This window comes from Oncorhynchus masou, chromosome 10, assembly GCF_036934945.1.
Source record: "Oncorhynchus masou masou isolate Uvic2021 chromosome 10, UVic_Omas_1.1, whole genome shotgun sequence".
Classification (NCBI taxonomy): domain Eukaryota; kingdom Metazoa; phylum Chordata; class Actinopteri; order Salmoniformes; family Salmonidae; genus Oncorhynchus; species Oncorhynchus masou.
This window is the reverse complement of record NC_088221.1, coordinates 46,148,148-46,168,266: the sequence shown is the minus strand read 5'-3', so window position 1 is coordinate 46,168,266 and position 20,119 is coordinate 46,148,148. Positions and strand designations below refer to the sequence as shown.

The window sequence follows — 20,119 nt, the reverse complement described above, 5'->3', positions numbered from 1 at the left end:
AAACCGTAGTCTGGCTTTTTTATGGTGGTTTTGGAGCAGTGGCTTCTTCCCTGCTAAGCGGCCTTTCAGGTTATGTCGATATAGGACTTGTTTTACTGTGGATATAGACACTTTTGTACCGGTTTCCTCCAGCATCTTCACAAGGTCCTTTGCTGTTCTGGGATTGATTTGCACTTTTCGCACCAAAGTACGTTCATCTCTAGGAGACAAAATGTGTCTCTCCTTCCTGAGTGGTATGACGGCTGTGTGGTCCCATGGTGTTTATACATGCATACTATTGTTTGTACAGATGAACGTGGTACCTTCAGGCATTTGGATGAACCAGACTTGTGGAGGTCTACAAAAAAAATCTGATTTCTTTAGATTTCCCCTTGATGTCAAGCAAAGAGGCACTGAGTTTGAAGGTTTGGCCTTGAAATACATCCACAGGTACACCTCCAATTGACTCAAATGATGTCAATTAGCCTATCAGATGCTTCTAATGCCATGACATAATTTTCTGGAATTTTCCAAGCTGTTTAAAGGCACAGTCAACTTAGTGTATGTAAACATTTGACCCACTGGACTTGTGATACAGTGAATTATAAATTAAATAATCTGTCTGTAAACAATTGTTGGAAAAATTACTTGTGTCATGCACAAAGTAGATGTCCTAACTGACTTGCCTAAACTATAATTTGTTAACAAGAAATGTATGGAGTGGTTGAAAAAGGGGTTTTAATGACTCCAACCTAAGTGTATGTCAACTTCCGACTACAACTGTATAGTATAAAATATTTGGATGAGCAGTGACAGTGGCTAAGATGCACTAGATGGTAAAGAATAGCTAGTGAAGTATACAGTATATACATATGAGATGAGTAATGTGAGATATGTAAACATTCTTAAAGTGGCATTATTAAAGTGACTAGTGTTCCATTTATTAAATTGGCCAATGATATCAGGTCTAGGTAGGCAGCCGCATCTCTGTGCTAGTGGTGGCTATTTAACAATCTGATGGCCTTGAGATAAATGCAGTTTTTCAATCTCTATGTCCCATCTGTGATGCACCTGTACTGACCTTGCTTTCTGGATGGAAGCGGGGTGAACAGGTAGTTGCTCAGGTGGTTATTGTCCTTGATGATCTTTTTTGCCTTCCTGTGACATCAGATGTTGTCAGTGTCCTGGAGGGTAGGTAGTTTGCCCCCGGTAATGCGCTGTGCAGCCTGCACCACCCTCTGGAAAGCCCTGCGGTTGAGGGCGATGCAGTTGCCGTACCAGGCGGTGATACAGCCTGACAGGATGCTCTCAATTGTGCACCTGTAAAAGTTAGTGAGGGTTTTCGGTGACAAGCCACATTTTTTCAGCCTCCTGAGGTTGAAGAGGTGCTGTTGCACCTTATTCAACACACTGTCTGTGTGCATGGACCATTTCAGTTTGTCGGTATTATGTACACCGAGGAACTTAAAACTTGCCACCTTCTCCACTGCTGTCCCATCGATGTGGATAGGGGGGGGGGGGGGGGCTCCCTTTTTTGTACCATATGAGAGTGAAATAGATTTCCTTCCAAAAAGGTGTAATTAATTACATTAAAAAGCAGTGTTTCTGTGTTGGAATGGTGTGGGCATACCCCAACAACAGAAGGGTCTGGGCATATACCAGTCATAAAAATATTAATTAGAGTAAACCGCTGATTGGCCAGCTCATCCTCTTCAGGGGGAAAACATCCTCTATCAGGAAATAACAAGCATTTTTGAAACGGTGGTTTGACTTGCCTAGTTAAATAAAGGTTCAATAAAATTAAAATTAAATACAAGTTTGAGATGGGTTTTTTACATGTTTAAAAAAAATCCAATTTATGCTTTGGCCACATATGATTCAACATCATTATTTGGGTGTGAGTTAACAAAATATGAACTTTTAAAAGTGAGAATTTCACTGGACAATTACTTGAATGTATTCTGTAAAGTCAATGCGATAGATACAGTACCTATCCAATCCTCACTTATAAAAAATAGCTGTTAAACATCCGTAGACACATATTTATTACGCAGTAAAGTCATTCTTATAGATGCCTATTCCTCTCTCACTTTATATGCACAACTTCCTGTACGCTATATACGCACTACTTCCTGTACGCGATACGCACGACTTCCTGTACGCGATACGCACGACTTCCTGTACGCGATACGCACAACTTCCATCCCTATACAGCAGTGGTTCTCAAACCTAGCCTCAGGACCCACAGCCGTTCCATCCATTTGATCTATTCCAGAGCTAGCACACCTGATTTAACTTGTCAACTAATCATCAAGCCCTCGACTAGTTGAATCAGGTGAGCTAGTTCAGAGCTACAACAAAACTGTAAAGCGTCTGGGGGTCCCTTCGGAGGTTTGAGAACCAACTTCCTCATTCCTTATTGACCAAATGCAGTACAAGCACCTTTCAGTAAAGATTGTATTTTCCCCAATGACTATTGACAATATGCTGCTTTGTAGATAATGTACACAAGAAACTATTTAAGAAATCTATTTTTCTTCAGTAGTAATAAATGGTAAATCACAACATGTTCTTAATCTTTAGATAAAGCCTGTAGAGACATTGGTCAGCACAATCTATCACAGTGGAATATCTTATGTGCCACTATTATTATAGCACAGTTTATACCAGTGATTATAAATATTTGTATTACACTGTTGAAATAGGATCAAATGTACTAAATTGTAATGCCTTCATGAAATACTTGTTTATAGTCACACAACCACAAATGCATGTAGTATGGTCAAATTGAGCTGGTAACATGCACCTTTCAAATCATTATGGCAAGAAAGTAAAAAACAATAAATTTTAAATACTCTCCTTGGGGAAAGAATACGACAAATGTGGAATGTAGGGCCTTAGGAGTATAGGGCCTTAACCTGTGTTCCTATAATGTTTTAGCGTTCCAAGTGTTTAGTAGGGAATGGGCACGTGCTGCATCAGCATTGAGCAACAGTGTTGCAGCCAGAGTAGAGAACCATTCATAAAGAATGTGACATAAGCCCGTTGCCAGATAGGAATTTGACATGTGTTATATAAGAGTTTCTAAACCATGTTGATATAAGCAGGGAAATTTCACTTATTTAAAAGTACATAACTATTGCTATTCTACCCTTCAATCAGCATCGCCATGCATGCAGTCGACAAGACATAACATTGTATTTCTTCCCTGCTGTAACTTATACAAAGTTGAATTTCCAATATGGTAGAGAGGTTGTTGTTGGACTGTGGACTGTTGTCATGTCCCCGCAGTGCCTGTAGTGGTGCTGTGAGGAGTCTGCTGTGGACTAATCTAAAATCCTCAGCAGCTCCCACCTGCTAATGTTTGCTGTGGATAATCTACATTTACATGCATCAGTATTTTCAATGATATTGCATTCAGATAGGAGCATTATTAGTTACCTAAAATATCGAATATCGATGCACAAATAGGCGAGCTGGTTGTAATAGGCACTTCTACTCTATCAGGAGCGAATACCTTACATAGCCTATACAAATTGAAGGTAAGTGAAGCCTCGACTTCAATTTTTGGAGAGGCCGCTTATGGCGCAGGACTAGTCGGGACGACTTTGCTACTCGAGGCCCTAGGGTTGCCAGGTCTGATAGGCCTTATCGTTTCATGTTAAATGTTTAACTTTTGATCGTTATCTGTATCACACAACATATGATTATGATAGTTACGGAGTTGTTTTATTATATACATATATTCACAACGTTTTGTTATTCACCTAAATGTATTCATTTTCTTAAATAGAAAATGACCAGATGACTTGCGGGCAATATTTAGTTTAAGGCCTTTTTGAAAGAGCCTCTGTGCCTCTCCCTTTGTTTTCCTATTTGCCACAAATTAGGCGGTTTGATTGTCGTGAAATCCTAATCTTAAGTACTTTTTATATTTTAAACTATTTCCAATTACACTAAAAAATTATTGTAAATTCCCCATCATATTTCATAGAAATCTTCTATGTCTTGATGTTTCCGTTTCCTGGCTACCGCTACTTGTGTTTTTAGCGTAGCTAGCTAATGTGCTAACTAGTTAGCTACCTATCACTAGACCATAGCAGGCTAAAATTGCCATTTTTATAAGGTCGTTTTATTGTATGATGTTAATGTATAAGTTAACCACATATCTACTTGTTGTCCAATGCCTATACTCTGTTTTCGGATTATTGCAAATTTGCCAGAATGTAGCTATTTAGTTAGCAAGGGAACAACCACACAAAATCTAGGTAGCTAACGTTAACTAGCTCGGGTTTGTTAACTTTACCTAACTAGGTTATCTATGCTAGCTAACGTTAGGTAGTAAGTAGGAAAATAATAACTATTTGTTTTGATAACTAGTAGGTACCTAGTTATGCAAAGTTCATTGTGCTGTGTAGTTAGCTAATTATTTGCTAAACAAATACTCACTTGCACAGCTAACTCGTGATGTAAATTTGCTCAAGTCTGCACGTTTTCATGCATTTAGTTTAGCTAGTTAGCTATGCAATTCCTCCAGATTTAATCACAACGTTCGCTATAGAGCTAGCTAATAGCTATGTTTTTACGAGAGACACATTTAATTAAATGTTACGTGGACACACTACTGTATTACCTTCCGTTTGGCAAATTACATTGTGACAGTACTGTACAGTCCGTGTCCATATCCTGCATTTGCATGTAACAGAAAACCTCAGTCTGACGCTGCATCCCGGGCGCTTGAATTGACAGTAGCCACATGTATGAGAAAGCGTACAGTCTAAATTCTAAACCTGAGGGTGCTAAGCCAGAAATGTCTCTTACATCATTGGATCAAAAACACATTTAAGATGAAGTCATATGCCACAGAGGTGTATCTTGACATTTCCAATCTCACCCTTGATTTCTTAGAACATCTTCCTAATGTTTTAGTCATGCATGCATGTTTGTTTGAAACTTTTTTTACACTAGTAGACTATTTTCTTTACCACATGAACACATTCTTAATTAGTTGCCTGAATTGTGCATGTTAAGTTCTTGCTAGCAACAGTCAAGCTATAGAGTCAGAGGAGCTGTAAATGCTTATTTCAATCTGTACCCTTGGTCTATTTTTGTCTTGTTTGCATATTCAGGGAAGTCTCAGTGATTACTGTGCATAATGTAAGACTCATGGTTTTCCTTGCTTTCTCCCTCTCCCATCAGCTGATGTTCTCAAGGACCAGAGTCACGTGATGTATGAGGGCAAACACATCCACTTCTCGGAGGTGGACAATAAGCCATTGTGCTCATACAGCCCAAAGCTCTGCAAGCAGCGCAGACTCAATGGCTATGCCTTCTGTATCCGTCATGTCCTGGAGGATAAGACCGCTCCCTTCAAGCAATGTGAATATGTGGCCAAGTACAACAGCCAACGATGCACCAACCCCATCCCCAAGTCTGAGGACCGCAGGTGGGTGTGGCGTTCCAGTAGAAGCTGTCCTCGCCACAGAAGACGTCAGGTCTTTGTGATTGATTTATCTGTCGTAGTTGTGAAACAGCATGTTAAAGGTGTGTTTGTTCCACAGATACTGTAACAGCCACCTCCAGGTCCTTGGCTTTATCCCCAAGAAGGAGCGGAGGAAGAAACACGATGCATTGGAGGAGATGTGCTCAAGACCTCACCTGGAGTCAGTGGCTCTTAACATAACTGTGCCCTCGCTAGCTCTGAAGGCCTCCAATGGCCTGGACGAGCTGCCACCCTCTCCACCCTGCATCCGTCTGCTACCCCTCCCAGATGGGGAACTCCTGGACCCTTTTGCCTTCTACGAGGAGGACACTGATGGGGAAGAGGGCCCTCCTCGGAAGGGCTCCACCATCAGGAAGAAACTACACAGTCGACTGGTGCTCAGCCAGAAACTCCAGCTCCCCCATCACGACAATGCCCTCCTCCAACCACCTCCGGAGCACTTTAGCCCCTCTCCTCTTACCTGTGTGCACCGCTCTTCACCCCTCCATCCTCATCTTCCCCGTCAGCAGCAGACAGGACTCCTCCAGCCCTCCACTATACCTTCGTTTGTCCTCCCTGGACAGCTGCAGACAGGACTCCTCCAGCCCTCCACTATACCTTCGTTTGTCCTCCCTGGACAGCTGCAGACAGGACTCCCCCAGCCCTCCACCATGCCCTCATTTGTCCTCCCAGGACAGCTGCAGGGTTTATTATGTAAGCTAGCTCCACCTCAGATTCCCGCCTTTCTGCCTGTCGGACTGCCCCCCAACACAGCTCCCAGTCCGCTGCAGTCCTCCTGTCCCCCCCTCGGCAGGAAAGCTCTGTTCACTGCCACGCACTTGCCATCCAGTAGCTGGGAAAGCACTCAGCGTCATTTGGTGGCCATGCGTCCGGCTGCCTTCTCACCTCCCCATGCCTGCATGGCAAGGTTACAGCATCTGGTGCAGCTCTGCACCCAAAGACATCAGGAGCACGGAGACCTCTTCCATCATCTAGGTACCTCTCCTCCCTATTCACATGACATACTGTATTTGGCTTATTAGTTGAATGTCGTATTGGGTCTGTGTAAGACAAGATAAATAAAGATCATTTGACATTATACTGCTGAGACCAGCTGTACTAACAGGTTATCTTCTTTCAGGGTTGGACTGGTCTGAAGACAGTTCAGAGGATGATGAAGTGGAGGCAGAGAGAGTTCCACCCTATCACAATGCCTGGAGACTACAGGAAGGACACCTACAGGATGTGTAAGTTTCTTACATACATAGTTATACTATCATGAAATCAAACATGGATTTGTTATTGACTTATTTATTTATTCCAGCTCAGATGAAGATGCTGGCAGCTCGCGGAGAACGCGGCTGGCTCGGCTGTGCTCATACCTCCAGGAGAAATACAAGCACCTGTGCAGGCAGGAGAGGGCTACTATGCGCCAGAAGAAATACCACTATGCCTTCCGCAAAGCCCTGCTGCACGCCGCCAGTAAAGACCCTGACTGTGCTGGCCAGTTGATTCAGAAGTTGCGCAAGGTCTCCCAGACCTCAAGGTAAACTAAATACTCAACACTGCTCAACACTCCCATTTGTGAAATTGAGCCTGACTAACCTTAATAGTCTCCTCCAATACCATGTCAATGGGAACATTTTTTTTTTTTTATGACTTAGATTCTAAAGCTTTTCCTGGTTGTGATGTGAGTTCATCCTCATTTGAGCACAGTTCCTTATTTAAATTGTATTTTTGTATTTCTATGTGTATTGTATAAGAGATTCCTGCTTAACTTACATTATTCATATCATGCCATAGTTGAGATCTCATTTCACCAGAACCATTTAAGTGTCTAGTAAATTGAGTGTCTGAATTTGCTATTGACTAAAGAGGTAATTGTAGGACCCCTGCCACTAAATGAGATGATGAGCTATAGCTGTTTGTGGGAGAGTGCCAGTGGGGAAGAGAGGTAAGCAGGGATAGACCAGCGAAGATTATTATTTTATTCTTGGTCTTAATCTTTTTAGTCCTTGTTTTTACAATTTTAACTCTTTGCCATTTTTAAGCCTTTTTTACATTTATTTATATATTTCTAAACATTTGGAAGAAACCTTTCCAGTTGTTTTAGTACAACCCTTTTTTACGTGACTGGCATCGGCCAGCCCTCTCACACTGGTAATGTGGTCAGTAATGATAGTTGTGATGTGAAGAGCTGAGAGAGTGTTGACATGGTTGTGTCCTGAGCGTGGGCCTATCTGTCTCTCTGCTCAGTGCGCCAGGGCAGCAGGAGACGGGAATCTGCACTGGTAGCACCAAGGGCCAGGCATGTAGCAGCCGAGCTCTACCCTTCACCCGACACTGCTTCCAGCGTATCCTTTTCACCAACCTCTTACATGGCACACTGGACTGTTGGGACCAAACTGTCATTATTGCAGAATATGGCTTTACAACTTGTCCTAATAGAACTTAACAGACTCAAAGTATGGCTTCTGTTTTTGAGATGTGACAGTTGTCCTCTTTTCCACTGGAGTGCTTCCTTCACGGTTTTTCTGCAGACATTCTGTTGAATCGCTCCCAGCAGCTCTTCTCCAGTTGCACAGCCAAATTTGCAGATGGACAACAGTGCTCCATCCCTGTGTTTGACATCACGCATCAGACACCGCTCTGTGAGGAGCATGCCAAAAAGATGGTCAGTATATTGGGACTACCATTGTTATACATATGTATCTGCTCTGTATTGCCATACTTACGGACACATGTTTTTTTCCTATAGGACAATTTCCTGCGTGGAGACGGTAACCGAAGAGTGCAGCACCAGCAGCAGCGAAAGCCGCGTAAGAAGACCAAACCGCCTGCACTCACCAAGAAACACAAGAAGAAGAGGAGGAGAGGGCCGTGGCGGCCCCAGAAGCCCATCCCGCCGGCGCTGCCCCAGGGGAACCTGGGAATGCCTTCCTCCTCCAGCCTGACCATGCCCACCCAGGCCAACATCAGGTCTGTCCCAGAACCATCTGGTCTCTCATTGGGTCTGAAATGGAACCCTAGTCCCTATATAGGTTTAGGCTACTACAATGATACTAGAATTTCCCCTGTACCTATCACGAGGTTGCTACAATCTAACCTATGAATTCAAGGTTACAACAAGGTGCACACAGGACAGAGACAAATTTGAGTAATCAAGGTGAAAGTGACACGCGTTCAATACCGCCTTGCACGCTCTTGCCTGCATCTAGCTGATCTAGGGTCTAGTTATTAGTCCAACAATTCTAAACATGTGTTTCTATTAGACAAATTCGGTTATGTTTATCCCCATTTCTGTTTGTGAAACGTTTTTCAACAGAATCGCCAGAATGAATGCACCACTGATCACCTGCAAACACAGTTCACATTCATAGCAGCCACATACAAACTATTTGATCACTTTCCTCCTCGCTTCTCCTCACTCTTCATCTCACCTTTTCCCTTCGCTTGTGGACTGAAGAGCACAACCGTCTGTGACCAGGTGGAAAAAAACAACTTTCCAAGCCAAACCTTCATACCATTAACTGCTACACACAGCCTACATCGTTTTCACCATATTGGCTAACGTCATAGTCAAGTCAAATGAAATGTTATTTGTCACATGCGTCAAATACAACAGGTGTACAACCGTGAAATGCTTACTTTTAAAAGCCCTTAACTAAAAATGGAGTTACGGAAATAATGACTAAATAAAATGGTAATTAAATTAAATAATAAATACAATAACTAAATAAAATAACAATAACGAGGCTATATACAGGGGGTACCGGTACCGTGTCAATATGCAGGGGTACAGGTTAGTGAAGGTAATTGAGGTAATATGTACATGTAGGTAGGGGTAAAGTGACTATGCATAGATAATAAACAGAGAGTAGCAGCAATGTTTAAAAAAAGGGGGGGGGGGGTCAATGCAAATAGTCTGGGTGGCCATTTGATTAACTGTTCAGCAGTCTTATGGCTTGGGTGTAAAAGCTGTTCAGAAGGCTTTTGGTGTAGAGGTTTTTTTCTCCCCTCTTGTTGCACATGTAGAAATGAGGTAAGCAGATTTAAGTTTCCCTGCATTAAAGTCCCCGGCCACTAGGAGCGCCGCCTCTGGATGAGCATTTTCCTTTTTGCTTATGGCCGAATACAGCTCACTGAGTGCTGTTTTAGTGCATCGGTTTGTGGAGGTAAATAGACAGCTACGAAAAATATAGATAAACTCTCTTGGGAAATAGTGTGGTCTACAGCTTATCATGAAATACTCTACCTCAGGCGAGCAAAACCTTGAGACCAGCTGTTATTGACAAATAGACACAGACCTTCACGCCTTGTCTTATCAGAGGCAGCTGTTCGGTCTTGCCGACGCACGAAAAACCAGCCAGCTGTATATGTTGTTCAGCCACGACTCTGTGAAACATAAAATAATACTGTTTTTAATGTCCCGTTGGTAGGATAGTTTTGAATGGAGCTCATCCAGTTTATTCTCCAATGATTGCACATTGGTCAATAAGACGGATGGTAGAGGCGGGTAACACACTCGCCAACAAATTCTCATACGGCACCCGGACCTGCGTCTTCTCTTCACGAGAATGATGGGGATTTGGGCCTGGTCGGGTATCTGGAGTAAATAATTTGCGTCCGACTTGTTAAAGAAATAAAACATTTGTTCAGTGTGAGGTGCGTAATCACTGCTCCAGAAGCTCTTTTCGGTCATGAGATTATTTACAAAATAAGTTACAAATTAAGCGGAAAAAAACAAACAAAATGGCACAATTGGTAAGGAGCCTGTAAAACATCAGCCATCTCCTTCTGGGCCATCATCATAGTTCTAGAAAACTAACATTAGTTAACCCGCTACAATCATGCAGTACAGCGAGCAGTTTAGCAATTTCATCAGTGGGCCCCGGTGGCAATACATTTAATTAAAGCTTGATTTGAAAGAGTTCGTGTTGGATAGCCATGGCCAACTAGCTAACATAACATCCCTCTCTGTTTGAGCTGAGTGTTTGAGTTAGCTAAACTAGCTAGCTGTGAAAGTGAAAAAAAATACAAACTATAGCTAGCTCTCTCGCTTCTCCTTCATTTTGAAAAATACATTTTTTCAAAACTGTTAAACTTTCTTTCTCTTTTGAGTCAACTACTCACCACATTTTATACACTGCAGTGCTATCTAGCTGTATCTTATGCTTTCAGTACTAGATTCATTCTCTGATCTTTTGATTGGGTGTACTTGTCAGTTCATGCTGCAAGAGCTCCGATAGACTCGAGGACATCCTCTGGAAGTTATCATAATTACTGTGTAAGGTAATGGAAGGGGGTGAGAACCATTAGCCTCCTAGGTTTTGTATTGAAGTCGATGTACCCAGAGGAGGATGGAAACTAGCTGTCCTCCGGCTACACCATGATGCTACCCTAGAGGGTGTTGGGCTACTGTAAACCTTTGCAAAACAGTTTTAATAAATTATTATTATATTTATTATAGTTTCATATAAAAAGGATAACTTTTGAACATTTCACTTTTAATTTTTCTGAAGGATGGTCCTCCCCTTCCTCTGAGGATCCTCCGCTGCTATGAACATATTGTTCCAGACACTAGGAGTGTGTGTTGTGCATGAACAGTCCTTATGTACTTGCTGAAATTTTTTCTCCCTTGATGGCAGGAGTCCCTCGACGCCTGAACTGAGCACCGATGAACTTCCCGATGACATCACCAATGACATGTCAGACATTCCAAACGACCTCGAACTGAACCAGGAGGATTTCTCAGACGTGTTACCCAGGATCCCCGATGACCTTCAGGACTTTGACTTGTTTGAAGGTATTTTTTTTAATTTTTTTTGCTCATTGTTGTCATGGATTTCACCACTCAAGCCACTCTACTTTCTAAAAAGGGGTAATTTTAGCTTGTGTGTGTGTGTGTGTGACATCAGCTATTTTTATCTTTACAAAAAATTGTTTTATTTGAACAGGTTTGTCTGAATATTATTGAATAAGCTGAAGGCTCAAGTATTTACTCAAACAATTCTTCCTGCTCTCTGAGAAAGGGGGATGGTTGGTAGATTCCTACGGTGTGGGTAAGAGATATTGTGTATATCCTCAGGTAAGAATGGGGAGCTGCTTCCCACCACAGAGGAGGCAGAGGAGCTGGTGAGAGCACTACAGGCTGGGCTGATGGGCTCCTACCCAGACTCCCTGGTGTGCCTGACCTCCATGGCGGAGATGGCGCAGGCAGATGGCGTGGACCACCGGGCCATGGCAGCAGTGTTCCCTGGGCCAGGGGTCCAGCCGGGGGGGATGGGGGACCTGCTCAACGGCCGCATCCCCGTAGAGAACTTCTCCAATCTGGAGCTGGAGGACAACCTGCTGCACTCTGCTGGTGGCCACTTCTCCCCCTCGGTGTCTCCTCAGCAGCCCCCTGCCCAAGGCCAGACTCCTCCCTCGGGACCCAGCCTCACCTCCTCCACCCGCACAGTCCCCCGGACACACCCGCCCCACATCTTGGCCAAGCTGGAGGCGCTCACATCGTCTCCGCAGGGCAGCCATTACTGCAGCGAGCATGTACCATCCCCCTACAATGACCACATGTCCTCTACCCACGCCACCTCCTTTCAGACTGACTCTCCTCTCCTGCTGGAGGTACCAAGTACCCCACGCTCCTCCTGGAACAACCTCCCCCTGGCCCTCACTGACCCCACACAGTTTGGCAACCTCATCAGACCAGAGGGCCACCTCGTATCCACCTCTCTGTCCACTCCCCCCTCCTCCCACTCTGTGACCCTACAGCCCATGGCTGCCCTCTCAGCGTTGCCCCAGAGCGGCTTGACTGGCTTGACTGCGCTCCCCGCCCCCTCGCCACCACACGACCTCTTGATTTCCACCCTTCCCAAGCAGCAGCTCCCTCAGTTCAGTGCTGCCTTCGGCCACCAGCTGGCCTCCCACAGTGGCATCCCCAAGGATGTGCAGCCCAGTCACAGCTCCACAGCGCCCCCCACTGGCTTCTCCATAGCTAGTGCCACCGCTGCAAGTGCCAACTGTGCAAAGCCCCCCTTTCCACACAGTAACTAGAGCAAGCCGTGCACAGTACAATGGCTGTAGGTCAAACCGTGGACTCTAGAAACGTATTCACCCAGTGTCCATTCATTTCCCTTTTGCTTCAAGTGTGCAATGTGGTAACGGACCTAACGCTTCACTATTCTATTGGAATTTGCACAACCTCAGATATTCCTTAACTGTGTAATGATTTGATGGTAATATAGCCAGTTGGCCACCTGAAACAGTCTAGTGGTTTGATGTAAACGCAGCTCCAGAGTTTCGCCAGCAGGGGGCAGAGTGTGTGTGTGTGTGTGTGTGTGTGTGTGTGTGTGTGTGTGTGTGTGTGTGTGTGTGTGTGTGTGTGTGTGTGTGTGTGGAGGGAGGTGGTTCAGTAGAAACATCAAATGTTATTTGTCACATGCTTGGTAAACAACAGGTGTAGACTAACAGCGAAATGCTTACTTACGAGTCCTTTTCCAACAATGCAGAGTTCAAGATACAATAGAAATAGTGACACGAGGAATACATGGATTTTGATGTGGGGGAACATTGGAGGACGGACCTTAGGAGAGATTAGTTATATCATAGTGAAAACAACAGTGCTAGAGAATACGGAGACAAAGCATCAATCAGTGGTCAATTAAAAAAATAAAATAATAATAATATTGCCAGTTTAGTCGTCGTCTGACATCCATCAACAGCACTCCCCTTGTGTATTATTTGGACAGTAAAGCTAAAACTTTTAAATTGGCTCTATACTCCAGCATTTTGGATTTGAGATTCAATTAGAAACAAAAGCACTTTATGTATCTAGACCCCGATTTGAATGTGTCATAGGTATTTGGACCAATTCACTTGTGTATTAAAGTAGTCATGATATTTATGCCTCTAACTTTCTCACTCATTATTCATGGTTAATTGTAATCATGGTGTTTTATTTTACCTTTATTATTTAACTAGGCGATTCAGTTAAGAACAAATTCTTATTTTCAATGATGGCTTAGGAACAGTGGGTTAACTTATTTACCATGTAATATTAATGGGGCACGAAATAATCTGAAACGCACATTTGAAATGCATCCAACAAGTTTGTAGAGTCACAAGGTTGATGTCATCGTTGCGTGCTCGGTTATACCTTTTTGACTACTTTTTAATACACAAGGGGACTTTTCCAGATACTTACGAGGGGCACCAGATGCATGACGTGTTTTCATTTCTAAACGGTAAAACGGATGTGTATGAATGTATCCTCAAATTCAAGGTGACGTTCTGTTGCCTCGTATTAAACGGTCGATCTCAAATCCAAAATGCTGGAGTATAGAGCCAAATGTAACGTTTTCTCTTCACTGTCCAAATAACATACGTAACGTAGTGTATCCTGCCTTGCTCTGGTCATTGCATGGGTTCATCTGTTCCATTCACCTTTTTGAAAGAGATTCTGAAGGTAGGTCCTTGTATGCGGGTGACCCATTGTGACGCAACAGAGGAAATAGCTCCGCCATCTTACCATGATGTAGTCCTGTCCTCCATCACCGAACAGAGAATTTGGCCAAACCACTTTTAAACAGCGTTTTATTTTTAATATGTTGTGTATATATTTGCTCTATTATTGGGTCACTCAGAAACGTAAAAGATCTATTGACCTCACCATTGTGGGACTCCTTATGGGTGACCTATTAGCCACTTGAAGGTAAATTGTGTTACTTTAAGCAATAAACACATTGGCACACACTCTTGTCACAGTATTGAATTGGTCTCCACTCTATGTATCTTCACTATGTAATCCAAACCGATGTGGACCAGATATGTTTGGGCCTGTGTAACTCTCTGTGACATGAACCGTTTGTTCTAAATCAAATCTGAACTGTCTAGAGTAGAGAGAGACTGTAACTGACCATTGAACAGGATGCTTCTCTTAGGTCATACTGAGTAGTTATTACAAGGGGCCAAATCCAGGGGCTCGGGTGTCCACAACTCTCCATGGTGCTCTTGCTATATAATGGCATTTTAAAAGGACATTCAAGGATATGGTCCCATCTAGATAGAAACTACTTAAGGAACCTGGGGGGGTGGGGGGTATACACTGAGTATACCAAACAGTAGGACACCTTCTCTCTCTTTTAACTCTCAGAATGGCCTCAGTTTGTCGGGGCATGGACTCGACAAGTTGTCAAGCGTTCCACAGGGATGCTGGTCCATGGTGACTCGACAAGGTGTCAAGCGTTCCACAGGGATGCTGGACCTGGTTTGATGTCCTTTCGATGGTGGACTATTCTTGATACATGAGAAGCTGAGCATGAACCCAGCAGTGCTTCAGTTGACTCAAACCGGTGCACCTGGTACCTACTACCATCACCCCGTTCAAATACACTTACACGTCTTTTGTCTTGCCCATTCACCCTCGGGTTGTGTACGCGTGCCATTCAATGTCTCAATTGTTTTGAGGCTTAAAAATCCCGTAACCGGTCTCCACCCCTTCATCTATACACTGATTTGAAGTTGATTTAACAAGTGACATCATTAAGGGATCATAGCTTTCACATGGTCAGTCTGTCATGGAAAGAGCAGGTGTTCCTAATGTTTTGTCCACTCTGTACCTCCCCCAGTAAAGGACCAGAAAGTCATCTTTCACTAGTCTAGCAGTGTATATGGATACGTAGGATGGGTATATGGACATGTGAAATGATGCCCCCTTGTTTTAGCATCTTATCTGTTTGTGTGGTAGTGTGACACCATTGGTGTAAACTGGTGCAATGAGCATTTCTGAGGTATAGATAGCACTGTCTGTTGTACTAAATAAATACATTCTCAGGTGCATTAAGGTTAATGAAGCATGGGACTAAATGTTAACTGTTAAGGAATGAGGATGGAATTAACCAGGCAACTCTGCCCTGTCTGGTTTTAAACTCTACAGTAGTAAATCATGGATTTTATTTTTATTTTTATTTTTTAGAAACGGAAAGACTACTCATTGTTAAGTATTAGCTATATTTATAGGGTAGAGGTCTCTACAGTTTAGGTTTTATTGTGAGTTAATGAGTGGCAATGGTTTGAAAAATGAAGTCAGTCTTTTGTGATGCGCTGGATGGAATCTTTTTGTGGAACACCTCTTGTTTTTAAATGGCTATCAAAACTCTTGTAGTTTCTCTTCAAAGTGAAATGATCGATTGTTTGTGTACATTGTCATTTAGCTAACCAAACTGGCAAAATGTCTAATGTAAGACAGTATTTTTGATAGCTATTAAACTCTGGCAAGTAGTTGCTGCTGAAAGACTGGGGTTGCATGGTGAGACCCCTCACAACTGAGTGCAAGGCCACAACATTTCTCCCTTATTGTGATTAGCAGATCTCTTAGTAGCAGTAAATCCAGCCATAGCATTGTTTTTTCTCGTGTGTGTGTGTATATATAGATATATATTACTGCACATAACAGCACCCGTATTCATTTTGGATTTGGAACACACCGTTAACCTGCTCTAAACAGCACTGTGGGAGGCCAGATACTCCCAGTAAGCATCGTGCCTTTTGTCATGATACGAAAAACTAACAGCTGCCATTAACTGCACACACACTGCTTAGAACCAAGCAGGCCCCACTTCCAACTGTGAGAAGGCCTAGTTATTTCAAAGAGACAGACATTACCAGAGCAGATGCTTCAAGTTTCAGTTTCTTTTTTTGCTTGACCACAGCATTGTTCCTAGATGTACAGCCCCTAGGAAATAGGTGGGCTGGAATGTTTTCTTGAATTTTCGCAAAGCAAGGCGACACTGCTGTATTCACAAAGCATGAGATTAGATTCATTGCAGTTTGTCTCCTCACCAACCATATAGAACAAACCAAGCAGGGCTCAGTAGCTACTTGTAACCGCTTGAAATCTGAGAGATGGCTGACAAATTCCTCTACTCATTGAATGTACTGTATTACTGTTTTTAAAGATGATAGGATGAGCTAATAATAATCTAGTCACCTTTTGTTATCGGTCCTTGTATAATTTGTCTAAGGTATTTTTTTTGTATACAAAGGTTTACATTTTTATGTATATTTTTCTTGTGTACAAATGGTGTAATATGTGTATAAACACTGTATGGAATGTGTATATAGTGTGATAAAATGTGATCTTTTGTTTTTGGATGTATAAATAAAAGTTGCTGTGAGGTATTTGCTGTCATGGGTTGTCGGTTTTTATTTATAATTCTGACAATACCCCCGTACGTACGCAAATGGCACGTTTGAGGGGAAAATGAGTCAGAATACAGTGTCTCTGTCGACACACCTTTATTTCTTAGATCTCCACACCAAAAAAAAAAAAAAAAGTAATTGCATGCTATTCTCGTGCGCAAATTCAAGGTCAGAAGAGAAAAGTGAGGGGGAAAAAAGGGAATAATTCCACCACCTTTGTGTGAGAGGAAACCATTTGGTTATTCTTTACATTTATTTTACCTTTACTGACTTGCCGAGTTAAATAAAGAAGAAATTCTTATTTTGAACTGCCTTGTTCAGGGGCAGAACGACAGATTTTTATATATAACATGTAATTGGGATCCCATTTCCACAGTGAAATAGAATATACAGTGGGGCAAAAAAGTATTAAGTCAGCCACCAATTGTGCAAGTTCTCCCACTTAAAAAGATAGAGGCCTGTAATTTTCATCATAGGTACACTTCAACTATGACAGACAGAATGGGGGGAAAAAAATCCAGAAAATCACATTGTAGGATTTTTAATTTATTTATTTGCAAATAGTGGAAAATAAGTATTTGGTCACCTACAAACAAGAAAGATTTCTGGTTATCACAGACCTGTAACTTCTTTAAGAGGCTCCTCTGTCCTCCACTCATTACCTGTATTAATGGCACCTGTTTTAACTTATCAGTATAAAAAACTCCTGTCCACAACCTCAAACAGTCACACTCCAAACTCCACTATGGCCAAGACCAAAGATCTGTCAAAGGACACCAGAAACAAAATTGTAGACCTGCACCAGGCTGGGAAGACTGAATCTGCAATAGTTAAGCAGCTTGGTTTGAAGAAATCAACTGTGGGAGCAATTATTAGGAAATGGAAGACATACAAGACCACTGATAATCTCCCTTGATCTGGGGCTCCACGCAAGATCTCACCCCGTGGGGTCAAAATGATCACAAGAACGGTGAGCAAAAATCCCAGAACCACACGGGGGGACCTAGTGAATGACCTGCAGAGAGATGGGACCAAAGTAACAATGCCTACCATCAGTAACACTACGCCGCAAGGGACTCAAATCCTGCAGTGCCAGTACATCCTGCTTAAGCCAGTACATGTCCAGGCCACTCCAGGACCTTGAAATGCTTCTTACAAACCCACTCCTTCGTTGCCCGGGCGGTGTGTTTGGGATCATTGTCATGCTGAAAGACCCAGCCACATTTCATCTTCAATGCCCTTGCTGATGGAAGGAGGTTTTCACTCAATCTCACGATACATGACCCCATTCATTCTCTCCTTTACACGGATCAGTCGTCCTGACATCTTTGCAGAAAAACAGCCCCAAAGCATGATGTTTCCACCCCCATGCTTCACAGTAGGTATGGTGTTCTTTGGATGCAACTCAGCATTTTGTCCTCCAAACACGACAAGTTGAGTTTTTACCAAAAAGCTATATTTTGGTTTCATATTTAGCTTCCTTTCATTTATCCCCATTTTCTGAACCCGTTCCCTCGATGTAGTCTAGTCTGTCGACAAAATTCTAATTAAAAGGGATGGTTTAAGTGTACTGAAAACCCTATTGAATGGCATCTCCACAAGAAAATCTGTTGGGTTTTCAGCAGTTGAATTACATTTATTTAGCGTGTGCAAGGGAGCTACGCCTGCAAAGCCAGTTACAAACCTTCATAAAGTAACTCGGAATACCAACTACTGAGAAGTGTGTAGGTAAGGCATAATTTCCTGTCGGATTCCGGACCTTCAAGTCAAAGGCATGCTTTCTGTGATGAGTAAACTAACTTTAGGGCCTTTTTGCCCCTCGCCCTGGCAAGGAAGCATCTCGGATGGAACCGCATGAGAACACAACTGAATGCACAGTACTGGCCAAACAACCAGCTGCCTATTGTAGGGTTTCTTTCATTAATGGCATTTTTTTTATGACAACATTGTGAATTTACTTAAGGATTAGACCCTTTTCAATTTTCGCCTAAAATGACATACCCAAATCTAAACTGCCTGTAGCTCAGGACCTAAAATGACATACCCAAATCTAACTGCCTGTAGCTCAGGACCTAAAATGACATACCCAAATCTAACTGTCTGTAGCTCAGGACCTAAAATGACATACCCAAATCTAACTGCCTGTAGCTCAGGACCTAAAATGACATACCCAAATTTAAACTGCTTGTCGCTCAGGAACTAAAATGACATACCCAAATCTAACTGCCTGTAGCTCAGGACCTGAAATGACATACCCAAATTTAAACTGCTTGTCGCTCAGGACCTAAAATGACATACCCAAATTTAACTGCCTGGAGCTCAGGACCTAAAATGACATACCCAAATCTAAACTGCTTGTCGCTCAGGACCTAAAATGACATACCCAAATCTAACTGCCTGGAGCTCAGGACCTAAAATGACATACCCAAATCTAACTGCCTGGAGCTCAGGACCTGAAATGACATACCCAAATTTAACTGCCTGGAGCTCAGGACCTAAAATGACATACCCAAATCTAACTGCATGTAGCTCAGGCCCTGAAGCAAGGACATGCATATTATTGATACCATTTGAAAGGAAACACTGAAGTCAGTGGACATGTGAAATTAATGTAGTTGAATATGACACATTAGATCTGGTCAAAGATAATCCAAAGAAAAAAACATGTTTCTTTGTTCCATCCATCTTTTTAAATGCAAGAGAATGTTCACAAGGTATTATTCCAGGTTAGGCGCAATTTCGATTTTGGCCACTAGATGGTAGCAGTGTGTGCAGCAGTTTAGACTGATCCAATGAACCATTTAATTTCGGTTCAAAATGTTGCCCCAATGTGCCTAATTGGTTTGACACATTCTCAAAGTTCTTAACTGCACTCTCCTCAAACAATAGCATGGTATCTTTCACCGTCATAGCTACTGTAAATTGGACAGTGCAGTTAGACTAATAATAATTTAAGCATTCTGCCCATATCAGATATGTCTATGTTCTTGTTACTTACGGCATGCCAATCACATTAGTCTACATTAACTCAACCATCCCGCGGGGAGGGGGGACACCGATCCTGTAGAGGTTTTAAAAAGCTGCACTCTGGTATTGCATTGTAATGCTGGTAAAAACAATATTGCTCCACACAAAATAAATATCAATTTAAATTTGCGTTCGATTTTAATCACTTGAAAGCTTACAAAGACTCCCAAATACCTTGGAAGTTGAGTGACATGAACAATGATTATATACAGGACTATAAACAGTCTGCAATGTTACAGAAAATGACATTTACATTTTTTTTTTAAATGTGATGATCATTAATAACAAAACGGAAGGACAATATTCTTTATTCTATACATACTGCTTGTGTGAGTTATAAAAAAATATTCTTGTTCCGTAGAATATATCTGTGCTGATAAATGTGTCCTGACAACCTCACTGCTTCATCGCCACACTCAAAAAGGTTTACTA

At 42.4% G+C, this 20,119-nt stretch overlaps 1 protein-coding gene across 1 annotated transcript; it reads left to right on the top strand.

Annotated features, from left to right (window-relative positions):
* The first annotated feature begins 3,271 nt into the window (after positions 1-3,271).
* Positions 3,272-16,639, top strand: LOC135547682 (INO80 complex subunit D-like). The gene is made up of 10 exons (XM_064976910.1): positions 3,272-3,521; positions 5,179-5,425; positions 5,541-6,457; positions 6,603-6,708; positions 6,786-7,007; positions 7,718-7,815; positions 8,002-8,135; positions 8,220-8,440; positions 11,110-11,267; positions 11,550-16,639. Exons 2-10 carry the CDS (start codon positions 5,208-5,210, stop codon positions 12,512-12,514), a joined length of 3,039 nt encoding a protein of 1,012 aa, XP_064832982.1. The 5' UTR covers positions 3,272-3,521; positions 5,179-5,207; the 3' UTR covers positions 12,515-16,639.
* Positions 16,640-20,119: the final 3,480 nt, after the last annotated feature.